The 13851-nt window shown below is 40.0% G+C and overlaps 1 protein-coding gene across 3 annotated transcripts in view; it reads right to left on the bottom strand.

The window, feature by feature from the left end:
- PCCA (propionyl-CoA carboxylase subunit alpha) overlaps positions 1-13851 on the bottom strand; it is a 314254-nt gene that overhangs the window by 65909 nt on the left and 234494 nt on the right. For 2 of the 3 annotated variants that reach the window (XM_068928028.1, XM_068928023.1), the window contains one exon: positions 10250-10348. In XM_068928028.1, coding sequence (XP_068784129.1) covers positions 10250-10348 — 99 coding nt within the window. Of the gene's footprint in view, positions 1-9447; positions 9808-10249; positions 10349-13851 lie in introns of those variants that run through there. The other variant, XM_068928032.1, reaches the window with a different exon arrangement.

The following is a 13851-nucleotide window of genomic DNA, read 5'->3' on the forward strand; positions in this document are numbered from 1 at the left end:
TGCCATGAATTTTAAGTGGAGAATGCTATCCACTTACTGGCCAAAATCTGTAATTTCCTGAAAATTCAACCTAGCAAAGTACAAGCCAGAATCATCCCCAGATTTGTTGTTAAAAACAACAAATTATTCCCATAGTAGGGAAGTTGGGAGAAAAATCAGTACTTTAACTTATAAAATTATGGCAGATTCAGCTGCTAGTAACTCATCTATGAGTTTTTGTGTACATGAGTTTGTCTGGTCATCTGCAAACCTCCATCATTCAACTATGGCACTCCCATCTTTGGAACCTCATGGCCAGGTCAGAGAGGAGAAAAAAGCTGCAGAAGTAGCTCTGAAACCATGAACTCTTCTACTTGTCAAAATGTGAAGATTGTTTATCTGCCTACTTTTCCTTCTCCTTTTAGAACATTTGCTCTTCAATAGGAGTTTTCAGAAGAAAGCAGAATTTCATTTGAGCGCTCTCTTTCCACAGTGCAAAATGCTAGCTACTCCACAGACTAAAAGGAGGGAGGTCCCAAAGCTTCAAATGGGCAAAGTGTCACCCCAGACATCATGCAGCAGCAGGCACCCACTTCTGCAGCCTCCCTAAGTGGATCCCAACCGTGTAGAAAAGGTCCGGCACAAACTCTGGACTGCGTATTTGCAGTCCAGACTAGCAATGAGACCAAGATCTCCTGAACGTTAAAGACTGCCTCTTTGCATTACACAATATGTTCATATTCGGGGAGCCTTACAAACCTTTCCACTTAGGGAATCGTTCTGCATTTGTCACGATTTAGTGTTCTCCATTGGTGGTACCATCATTTCCTCTCCTTAGGCATTAAACTATAGATGGAAACTTAGCTAGATTCTGTGCACTGCTCTTCACCAAGCCATTATCAGTTTAAGATCACACTTTAAAGTAAATGAAGCCTCAGTCAGCTGTTCTTCCTCAGGGCAGGTCCCACATTTTCCCGTTTCCCAGTAGGGAATGAGATGATCAAATCCTGCTGTGTATGAAGCATTTCGACATGTAAAACATTGCTAAGATTGGATTAAATGGTACAAAGGGGAAGTATTCTTTCCCTTAACATGAACCCTGCTAAGATACTAAGAGGCTGGCCTCCCCCGGTACCAGTTGCAAGCTATCTAAACCCTTTTCTAGGGACTAAATGGGATCTATTCCCAAACCCAGTACAAATACGGACCTTAAACACAGCATGACAGCTCACAGGCCATCAATCTACACAGAAAAACTGTGCCTGCTCCCTTATAAGTGGCTGAGGCAACATACTACTTCTTTCAAAAGAAGGACTGCTCTCTTAATGCCTGGATTTAATTACAGTAGGTACTTAGGAACTTCTGTCCTCCCATAAAGAGAAAAAAGGAAACACAGATCTGGCCCAGTATTGCTTTATGTGAGATCTAGTGTTAATGTCACTTGTTACTTCTCCTTGCCACCCTTTTGATGTGCAGATGTTTAATACTAATACCACTGCTTATATACATAGCACCTTCAATCTAAGAACGCCCATGTGCACATTTACCTTCTGAGGTAGGCAGGTGTTATAAAGCAGTGGAAGATGAGCTTAAAAGAGAAAGCACAGGGAAGACTGTTTATTTGGCGTTGGTAAAGAATGAATACTAAGACATTAACTCCAGCTCAACATTTCCCATTATTTACAATTATTTACAACAACTGCAGAGAGTTTAGTTCTCCTTGTGGCCTTTTAAATTTTTGCTGCTACTATGTTAAGTCACAAAAAATACAATAGAATAAAACATTTGGACACTCTACCCTCTTTTTGACATGCTGTAATATGTTCTGCTCTTCTAGGGCAGATAATATGCCACCACGTGAGTCTAGCTCTGATAATGTTTATCACTGCTCTGAGACAGATTCTTTGCAGGATCCACAGTCCTTTTTCCCTCTTTGATATCCCTCGTTTTCCTTCTCCTTTGCCCTCTGAATGCATTATCATGTTCAAGAGAATCATTCCTTGTCTTTGAAGGTTTAGATATCATAAAATTATGATGCCTGTCAGTAACTGAATACAATGCTTTAGTCTTTGGATACATACACAATCCTTATAGCTACTCATCCTGAATATTGCCAGTCATTAAAATGTATAGCTCCTTTGGAAAAAAAAAAAAAAGCATAAGATATTGTGATAGCTAACATTTTATGATCAACCCCTTGAGCAGCACAGGATATTGCTAATCCCATTAGGTTAAAGAGAGTGAGAAGTATGTTGTTTGTAGATACAGCCTTATTGTGGGAGACCTCTCTCTGAAAAGTGGACAATTAATTCCAGAGGGATTGGGTGGGCATAGCAGTTGATCACTCATTTCCTTCCAGGATGAGAAAAATTCCTTTTGATGAAATAGTGGGTAAGGGTGGTGGTGTGCACTTTCTGCTTCAACTGCTCAAAAAAAAAAAAAAAAAAAGGCCAGTAATAATCTGTAATTCTGTTGTCTTTTATTTCTCTGCATTTTCCCCTTCTTTTCACACGTTCAACCATGGACAAGGGTGTTGAGTCAGCCTGAAGTTACACTGATTTAACACTAACAGTAGACCATTCATGAGATCTAGGAACTTGCTAGTTAAAGTAACATTATACAAAGAGTCTTCTGTGACAATAAAGGATATTTGATACTTTAAAGGTTCTGTCCCTCAGGAGCTGGGCTATTGTTGTCCTACAGGGTATATGTACATTTAGGGCTGATTTAACAAAACGGTAATATTAATAATTTTAGCAAACACCATGACCTGTGTCAATGAAGCCGTAATAGTAATTTTTCTTTGAATACACATTATTGGCAATTACAGCAAGAACCACCAAAAAAGGCCAGCATGTGTTTCATACATTTTCCCTTTTTCTACAACTCCTAGAAATACAGGAAATCTTAGTCCTTCTTTAGACCATCCATGACCAAACAATGAGACCAAGCGGTATCATTACTGATTTTCTTGCACAGAAGCCTTTCACAAACTCAGCTAGATGAATTATTTAATTATCTAAAGCAGATAACTCAAGTCTTTCCAACGGCGCCTATGAGACATGCACTGAATCTTGCACAGACAATTTAAGGTATGCTGATGAAGTTTCAAAGTTTCTTCTAGTTATGACTTTTCTCTGCTTCTGTGTTTGGGTCCTTTGGCAAGGATCTGCCTCCACCTACAAGAACAAGCTATGCTGTTTGCCCAGGGTGACATCAGGACATCTGTGCTGTAGAACATTACACAGCTTTAAAGTTTCCTGGCAAAACCTCCTGGCTAAGAGGGTCCCCCCCCCCCCACCCACATGCTTTCCCTGTCCTCCCCATTACCACACAGAAGTGATATCTTGGGATTTTAATATATAATTCAACAGGAACATCAGCTCCATGCTTGGTTTTGGTCAAAAAAGTCAAATGAAACATTAGGAATTAATAATGAAAACAGATAACAAATAAGTGAATACCATTTTGTTATGGAAGAAGTCTATGCTTTGCCCATGCTTTTAATACTGGGCACAGTTCTGGTCTCCTCAGCTCAAAAAGATATAACAGAAATAGAAAACTTTCAGAGAGCAACAGGAATGACCAAAGACAGGCTTCTCCACAAGGAACAACTCTGCAGCACTGAAAAGAGGCAAATGAGTGAGGATATGAGCAGCATGACAGAGTGGGTAGGGAACAACTGTTCACAGTATTTTCCAATACAGGAAAACCAGGAGGGATTCAAATGAAGCTAAAAGACATTGCCATAGCAATTAATAGGCAATAATAAGACTGTGATAAACAAGTTGCCAAAATGTATCATTCTCTTTGTGCAACTGCAGGGAAAGAAATAATAACAATAATGCCACCCTTACAGACAGATAGTAATATTTAATTTTTTTTTTAAGCCTGTCACACAGCAACACACACCATGATAAAACCCACTGTACACCAAGGGCTTTTGTATGTCTTTAATCTGGGATATTTGAGACCTGGATTGTATTTGTCTCAAATGCCAAGAGAGAGCCAAGGGAGGCAATAAAAATCAATTTCTCTGTATGAAATCCACTGATCATTTTTGGATTTTCATGGCTGAGCTCTATTTTCTCAGACGACTGTGGCTGGATGAGCAAGCAGGAAAGCACAGACAGCCTGTGAGGTTATATCTATACTGTAAAATAAAGGACAGCCATGGACTAATGCCTGGCCCCAAAGCCAAATGGCAATGACTGTCTCAGTCCCCACTGCTTAGGTCTATACACCGTGGCATAAATCTATACCAGAGTTGTCTAAGACAGCTACAACTGGAATAGGGTAAAAGAAAGCCAGGGAGTGAGCAAACAATTAATCAATAAGAACAATCAGGAATCCAGTGCTGGGGCTCACTCTCTGGGTCTTGGATCTTTGGTTATGTTTGTAAAACATTCTGAATTTCCCTCTTCTAGAGGCAGCCTAGCAAAAATAATTCTGAAATTATGCATAAATCACTACTGCAGAGTGTGTGAAATAACTGCACAGCTTAAAAAAATGAACTGTCAAGCAGTCTTGTACACTGCTCCCTAAATGTACACTGATCCCTAATGTACACTGCTCCCTAAATCTTTTCCAAAATCATTTCTATGGTAAAAGAAAATGACTGTGCTCAAGTAATGGTACCTTGGACCAGACATTTATACAATATATCATTACTACAGATTACATCTGAGATTTCAATACAGTAAAAAAAAAGTAAGTAATTTTTTTTTTTTTTAGTTAGACATAGGTTTGAAAAAGTGTCATCGGCTTTGAAGGAAATGAATACTTGGGCAGAGGCTTTGTTCTCCTGGCAGACATTTCCCAAATGTAAAGTTTTCATAACCTACAGAACTTTTGTTTTTTCTGCTATTATAAACCAAAATAATAATTTTAAAAACTATACCAGAGAAGTACGCACATTTGCGATATCCCAAGTTGTAGAATATGCTCCTCCTGCTGCAGTTGTTGATGCAATAAAAAGATTAAACTAAAAATTAATATGTGGTGCCATCACTGAATTTTCCACAATACTGTAAGTAGGTGAAACTTTGTCAGCAGTTTTCTCTGTTCCAATCACTAAAACTCTTGAAGCTTGGGACCCATGACTTCCGCTTTACAGGATCATGTTCTTATTTAGTAACTCCACTACTCTCTTATTCACATCTTGCTGTGGCCAATAAAGACCTTTTCACCATAGAGTTAGGGAGACCCGACAGAGTCACAGAATAGTTTAGGTTGGAAGGGACCTCTGGAGATCAGGTAGTCAAATCCCCTGTTCAAAGCAGTCCTAACATAAAAGTTAGATTAGGCCTCTCAGGCCCTTGTCCAGTTCAGTCTTATACCATAATGCCTACGTCCCTGCAGAGTTTCAGTTCAGCAGAGACCAAACCTCTGAAAGCCAGGAAATATAAGGAGAAGGTACCACCACTGCCATCACAGAGCTGCCTTGGCGAAGCCACTGAAAACCACCCCAAGCTTTCCACACTCCAAGCAGAGTGCCTGCGCTCCCTTTAAAGGTGGAGGTCTTCATTGCTGCAAGCTAGCAGAGCAGTGGAAGCGGTGTGAGCACAGCATACACCAGAGGAGTGGCAGGGAGACAGATGTGCATGATACAAGGAAGAGGGGCAAAGGTAATAGAAAGATGGTGACAATTTATTTTGGCACAGAATCCTTCTGCTATAGAGAACTGCCTGCAGGTAGGTGGTATATAAGGATCGGCTGAGTGTTTGATGATGGGATCAACGAAAGCAGAGTGTTAAACACAGTCCTCTCTGAAGGGACTGTAAAACAGCACTAAGGAGTTGTAAAACTTGCCAGTGTGGTGTTGCTATAGAGCAGGCTCAAAATTTGAAAGAATGGTAGGTGGGGGTGCTTTTTGAAAGCTAGCCCAAACACAAATTTTGCCAAAGCCAAGAGGATTGAGGATCTTCTACATGCATTTTTTCATGGGCAACCTGCTCTTATTGCAGGCAAATACCTGAATCCCCCTGTGCAGTGTCCCAGTACAAGGCACCTTCCTGTGCCTTGTACCATCCTCATTGTACCACGGTGTCAAAGAGAGGACAGAGTTGCAATTGGGTCAAAGTCCATCTCCTGGACTTCTCGGATTCATTGTTGGATTCTGGTTCACAAGAGGGAATACAAGGAAAGGTTCAGCTCTAAAGACAAGGCACGTTATTCTCCTGTTCAGACAAAACTTCCTGTGTTTCAGTTTGTGCCCACCGCCTCCTGTCCTGTTGCTGGGCACCGCAGAGAAGAGTCTGGCCCCATCCTCTCGACACCCTCCCTTCAGATGCTTACACACTGATGAGATCCACCCCCCAGCCTTCTCTTCTCCAGGCTGAACAGGCCCAGCTCTCGCAGCCTTTCTTCATAGGAGAGATGCTCCAGTCCCTTCATCAACTTAGCAGCCCTTCACTGGATTCGCTCCAGGAGTGCCACGTCTCTCTTGTCCTGGGGAGCCCAGAATTGGACACAGGACTCCAGGTGAGGCCTCCCCAGGGCTGAGGAGAGGGGCAGGATCACCTCCCTCCATCTGCTGGCAACACTCTGCCTAAAGCACCCCAGGAGACCGTTGGCCTTCTTGGCCACCAGGGCACATTGCTGGCTCATGTTTAACTTGTTGTCCACCAGCACTCCCAGGTCCTTCTCGGCAGAGCTGCTTTCCAGCAGGTCAACCCCCAGCCTGTCCTGCGGCATGGGGTCATTCCTCCCTAGGGGCAGGACCCTGCACTTGCCTTTGTTGAACTTCCTGAGGTTCCTCTCCACCCAACTCTCCAGCCTGTCCAGGTCCCTCTGAAGGGCAGCACAGCCTTCTGGTGTGTCAGCCACTCCTCCCAGTTCCAAGCTTGCTGAGGGTGCCCTCTGTGCCTTCCTCCAGGTCATTGATGAATACATTGAACAAGACGGGAGCCAGGACTGACCCCTGGGGGACACCGCTAGCTATCAGCCTCCAACTAGACCTTGCACCATTCTCTTCTCCTCTTCCACCTGCTCCTCCTATCATAGGTACAGGGAGACAGTCCATCATTTATTTGCTTATTTTTAATTCTAAATATTGCCTGAAAGCCTATGCCATTTTCAAATTGTATTTTATATGTAAATATATTTTAGGTATGTATTTTAAATAACAAGCTATCCCTTCAAGTCTAAATCCTCATGGAGACATATTGTAACAAATGCCTATAGTTACTTCTTCAATTTTCAGCAGTAGTAGATTTTGAATTGACAAGAACTCAGGCTCCAGAGCCACTGAAAATCTTTGGTATGGAAAACCATTTTGGAAAAGTATTCTTGTATGCACAAATTGCAGTTTGTCTGGTACATACGTACTTTAAAAACAAAATCCTACACTTCACACTGCATTGCATTCAGACTCCCCAAATGGGAGGTAGGTTCTAGTCATAAGTGGGGGAAATGCTGAGAAACTGGGACCACTGTAATTCCAGCTGAGGAATTACAAAATAACAAAAAAGCCCAGTGACGGAATCTGTGTCCTTCAAGAAATGCTATGGGGTCTGCTCTACACCCTGCCTCCAGAGAGCTGTATCTCAGGAATCTCTTGCTCAAATGAGTCCAAGTTTTCCCCATTTCATAACCTTCTACAAGATCCTATGGATTTCAGAGCAATCCAAGCCAGCATAAAGACTGTAGAGCCCTTATGCTACAGCAAAACAGACCTGCAGTCTCCCCCAGGGCGCTGGTCCCTCTATCATCTGGGGACCTGGCCAGGCACTCCGCAGCGCCCATCTGCTGCACAGATGGGCTTCCCTGCAAAGCGAACAAAGCCTGAGGGAGGGGGCTGCTGCACAGCCTAGCTGTGCCCTGATAATGCCCTAGACAGGCTTTGACCAGGGCATCTACTTCTCCTCAGCAGCTCAGATATATTCCCAGGTTCCCCCATCTAGAGGCAGCCTTAGAAAACCTGATTTTTAAACTCAGAGGTCTTCTTAACCTCAAGCATGGCCGAGCTGGTGCTCTGCTTTTGCTCTAATCCAAATTGAGCCTTTAACAGAGGAGCAGAAATAGATAAGCCTGCCTAATTACTTACTTTTATATGTGCGACCGATATGCAACAATTTGAATGTCTAGACAATAATTTACATAAATACATTTTAAACCAAAACATTTTAAAATTATTTATTTCCTGCTTCTGTGCTTAAGTGCTTCGCTGGGGCCAGACTGCAAGATCAAGCCAAAGGTGAATACATCAAACCTTCAAAGAAGTATACTGTTCACAAAGACTGTACCTGGTTGAGCAAATTTAGAAGAACGAAACCAACTATGAAGAGAAATTAGATCGGCTGAAAATTAATAAAGCACAGCTGGAATTATTCGATTCATCCATATTTGTTGCTTAAATGGCTCTAGGGCTAAGTCTTGCTGAAAGAAGATACTTCAAGACTCAGGAGTCAATTGCTTTTGGAGACAAATTGACCTACAGGAATACACTTGTCTAATTTGGTTCTTGCAGTGGGGCAAGTCTAGAGACATATATAACCAAAAAACCAATTTAGATTCCAGTGAGCGGATATCAGAGGTCAAGTTTAGGGTTTTTATAATGTTACGTACATACACTAAAAGATTAATAACTTTTCATGCTACTGGCTTTCTTTGCTAAAAACAAAGACTTACGGATAATATCTCAGAAAGCAACAATATATGTGCTTATTTCATCTTCTGTTGGATAAATACCATTCAGTCAGTTCACTGCTTGTTATTGTGGTTACTCCTGTAGTATTTCATACAATTTGGTTGTATTCCAGCAGTGCAAGCAACACTATTGCTGGCTCACCTCCTAGCAAAAAGCATGTCCAGATCTGATGATCATTAATTTTGAAACTAAATTTACGTGCCATTTCAAATATTACACTTTTGGTTACCTGGCCTTTTTTATTAGTTATACTGAGAGAGTTGTATAATGCTATGTAATTGTTATACATATGTCCCAATAGTTTGCAGTGAGGCCTTCCGAATACAGTTATTCATGCCGAATATAACACTTTTCTCCTAAAGAGATTTTGTATGTTCATACATTAGTATTGTTTCCTATTCAATATTAGGGATTATGTACTATAAAATAAATACCAGTAAAATGGACCGGTATCAAAATATAAAACTACACTTTAGAGTGTAGAGTTATTTTAGACAGACAACCTGAAGATGCCATTAACCTTCCAAGAAACCTACAGAAATTACGTCCAGAATTTATTTGGACGTATAATGAAAATTTCACTCTCAGTCAATACCATCCTTAAAAGAGACAATATTTATTTTCATAAAGTTGCAATCTTTTCAATTCAGTCATAGGAAAAACAACGTTTTCATTTGGGAATTTCACCAGGGTTGAAAATGCAAAAAAACACATATATTTCACTGTGAATTAACATCAGAAACCTGATCAGGGTATCACTAATAAATGTATATAAAATAGATAGACAGATAGATTGACAGACAGACAGATAATACTGTATGTAGAAAAATGCTTTAATTTATTTCAAAGTTTTGACATTTTGTTTTCCTTTCACTGATTTCCAGGATCAATAGATAGATATTAATAAAAGGTTTCTTAACAAATACATAACACCTGACTAGCATTACCTTCAGAAAACTTACAGTTAGAGAGATCATTTTGTTTGGAGTTGTTTTCAAACACGTAAGTGGTCAGAAGGAAAGAATCTACATTAAACCTACATTAAACTTCTTAGCCTTCTTTTGTCAGAGTCATACAGGTTTTGGATGTTTTTTTATGTTTTTCTTTTCAAATTATGGAACTAATAATATTTTATAAAAGCAAGAACATGGGAGATATGTTGTCCTGTGGCTTCCCATCTGCAAAGGCCCAAAAGAGAAAAAAACCTGTGATGATGATTCAAACATCAGAAAGAGAATAGTTTTACTGTAGAACCCCTCCTTTCTGTAAAGAGTAATTCTTACTTTATTTCCTAAGGTTATTCCTTAAGAAATCATAGCTCCTCATACACATTAAGTGAAGAGATACTAGGATCTGGGGTAAATTTCTGTCTAAAGTAAGTGATTTCTCTTCAAATGGAAGACATTTGAGAAGTACAAAAGCTTCCCTAGCAATTCTAGAGGAGCTCATCTCACTGATGTTCTGGATGCCTTCAAAGTAGAAGGGCAAGATTATGTTATCTGCACAGCGTAACATCAATTTTACGATACAGTAAGTTTAGACCCCATGTATCAACATTATTTGTGTATCTAAAAGCATGTAGTTATCGCAGCTCTACAAATAAAGTGTTGATGAATTTACCTGTATAGTCCTCTGAGTGCCATCAATGGTGACAGACAACAAGGGTGAAGCCAGGTTCCATTCACCGGTCACGTTCAGTTTCATCCCATCAACTTCCACCTGTTGTGACACCAAACAAGACTGTTACTACGAAGACAGACAGAAAACTGATCTCAAGTTCATTACTGCATACAAAGCAGCAACCATTTTAAAACAGATGGCTCCCAAACAACCTGTCATGTTTACCGCTTCTGCCATAAAAGACAGGGTCCAACAACAGTCTTCTAGCCATCTCTGGGGAGAGGTGAAGGACCTGTGAACAGCTGCCTCCGAGTAGCAAGGTTTCAAGTGAATTCTAGCAAGTAACAAACAGCCATCCAACTTTTAAACCTATCTGGATATGCTACATTTACTGCAATTAGACAAGTAATGCATATAAATTCCAGTGACACCTTGCAACCCACACAACAGGGCTTGCATATAATATTCTCTCCAAGGACCAAGAAAGAACTTTTCCTGTGCTTCTAATGAAGGGTTTTGCATTGTTATCTTAATTAATATGAGGCAGTAATTAAATCTTTGGTGTTTTATCTCTAAGTCCAGAAAAACTTCGCAAATTCTGTCATGTTTTCTCTTAATCTACATCTGATCAAAGAAATGCAATTTCTGACTTAAATGTCAGTAAGGCTGTCCAGAAAGAAATTTTTTAAAAAATCATCCCATAATTTTTATACCAAAATATTTCTACATGAAAAGCAAAATTGCTGAGTTTTGAAAAACTATAGGCACACTTGTGCACTACAAAGAAGGTGTAACGACACTTACGTTATCCTTCCATTGTACAATATTGTCTGTTAAAAAGTACACACAAACACACTCAATTCCACAAGAGCCTCAGAGGAAGAGTCAGATTAAGAACAAAAACATTACGACATGTAGAATAACCCAGTTATAGATTAATGTTTACAGAGTGTTTTTAACATTCACCATGATATCTAAGGTAGGTAAATATGACTTAAAGCATACGTTTTACTACAAAAAGAAGAAAAATACTGGTTGGCTGATTTTCCACAATCTCCAAAATATTTTAAATCGCTAAATTACAGACAATATTGACAATGTCACAAATATTGCATACGTTCTCATCAAAATAGAAGGAAATCACTGTATTTAGAAAAAGATCTGAACCTATTTTTGGCAAAATGAAACATTTAAAACTAGCTCTTTTAGATCACAAAGACTAATAATTGTTTCATCTGATAATAAGAACTGGGAACAGTAATCTTAGCGTAACTTAAAAGAAACTCGTAATAGACAAGTGCAGGGGAACAACATATAATTTGATAGTTTCATTTCAGTTGTGGAAAAAAAAACCTCTGGCTTAAAAAAGCTCAAATTTTATAGACACTTTACTTCAGAATACAAAATCTGTCTTTAAGTGATACAATCTACTCAATTTCTATAGGTTTAAGCTATAAATAAATTTACAAGTAAAGAACACGAAGAAAAACAAGTCATTTATAATGGTTCACCAATAGGCCAGATTAGCTGGCATGCTTCAGATACTTTACACTGTTCCAGTGACGCAAAACAGCCATAAACCTGGTTTGAGTTAAACCAGACCTCCAGCTGTTTTGCATTGCCCGAGCACTGCAAAGCAGCTGGAACACACCAGTGAATCCAGCCCAATATCAGCAAAGCTGAATCAGCAAGTACTGTATTTATTGAGAACAGCAGAAACATCTGAAAAAGACATTCCCAACAGAATACGGCAAATCTGTTGCTCTGTCTCACCACTCTTTTGATTAGCAATTGAACTTTGGTAAGATAATTTTTAACAAAGCTATCCATCACTGTCACTGTCACTATCACTATAACAAAGAAAAACTGTCTGCACTGGAACCTAGACCTGAGAAGATCATTTACCATGTTTCTCCAGGGAAGGCAACGGTATTAAAGCATGCCAAACTATTGGCCACCAATTGCATACTGTGGTGGTTGTACTGCAATATTTACTCATAGAAAAGCTTCAGCTGACATCTAAATCTTAAGTGAAAGGTGTCCCAGTGGCAAGGTGCAAGTCAGTATCTCCACGAAAAAAACCAATTTTCGCATTAGCTCTTTTGTCACTGTACAGAGGAGCTAAAGAAAAGAAAATCAAGTGTGTCACCGTGGCAAATGACATGTTTAGAATCCCTCACAAGGGTGTGTACAAGTCTAGTCATCACTGATTCCAGATTAAGTTAGCACTGAAGAATTTCTGGCAGGAGCCAGCATGAAAGAAGAGATGCTAGCAATCAAAGCCTAGAGCAGGTCTAAACTGTGGCGGCACTCTGGGAACACTATCGTTGTTTATGTGGAATAGGAAAACCAGCAGGCAATGTTATCTCTACTTCTTGTCTCCATTCAAAAATTAATAAAGGACCAGAGGAAAAAATATATGTTATCTGAACTAATGAATACCCCAAGAAACTGCAGCAGTCCCCTCATATAATGGAGCTACAGGATCTCAGACAGCTGCTTTCACCTGGAGCTCACCGTGCTACATGCAGCTTGGGAAGATTTTGATGTGAAGCCAAGAATATCGCAGGGAAGTTGGTTGTCTCTGCTCCAGTTGGCAGGATGGTAAAGCAAGGAGGCCATCAGAGAAAATGAAGTAAGGACTGAAGATAAGAGATTTATCCACCTAGGGAACACGTTACTTTCACTACAGACAAGGAACTCTGTATCAGGGGAAAGCAGAGGAAGAAAATAAAAAACAGTCAAGGGGAGAAGGAGTAGAAGTGGAAATCACAAGCAGTACTTTACCTGATAGAGAAAATACCTCTTCCTTCTGCAGAGAAGCCATGCAAAGTAAGAGTAGCTCAGCAAAGAGTAGCCAAGCAAAGTTAGTTGATGGAGACAGGGAAATAGACACAATGTTCAAATAACATGTTTGGAGTTTGCATTGGCATTAAGATCTTCTCTGGCAATGTACGCAATAATAAAACCAGGGCTTTTTTGGTTTAGGCTTGTTTTTTCCCCGAAAACTAATGAAAACTTAACATTGGCTATTTTCTGTTTTGTTTGTTTCTGTGCTCATGAGACAGCCATCAAGGAACACATCTCTCAAAGGATGATGGCACTTGAATTATATGGAAAATATCCCAGCCAAATCACTCATGCAGTGGGCCACATTGTGTTTATATTCTAACTATACAGTCCAGACATAGCCTCAGCTACTCAGCTCCAAGCATATGCCTCTGTATGCTTGAGTGTCACATGTGTGGGGAAGAATTACGCTAGAGTAACCATGGTGGTTTGAATTGCTGCTAACACATCGCTACTGATGGGGCTGGGTTAAGCTTTTTTTTTTTTTTTTTTTAATAGGTTTGTTTGTTCCTGTGTAAGGATATAAAAGATAAGAAGCCATAGTTCTCCTTTAAAATTATTTCCAATTCAAAGGCCATTGTAGAGTGAGGTCTCAAAAAGAGGAATGACAAGTCCAAGACACAGTGCTAGAAAAAGGTCAACAGCTTTCTCCTCTGTCACAACTTTGCAGACTGATGCTGGCACGCACCTGAACTACACAAGTAGCAGCCCCTTCACCTCTTGTGGACTGAGCTCCTGATGTTCAGCAGGAT

This window comes from Struthio camelus, chromosome 1 (genome assembly GCF_040807025.1).
Source record: "Struthio camelus isolate bStrCam1 chromosome 1, bStrCam1.hap1, whole genome shotgun sequence".
In the NCBI taxonomy this organism is placed as follows: domain Eukaryota; kingdom Metazoa; phylum Chordata; class Aves; order Struthioniformes; family Struthionidae; genus Struthio; species Struthio camelus.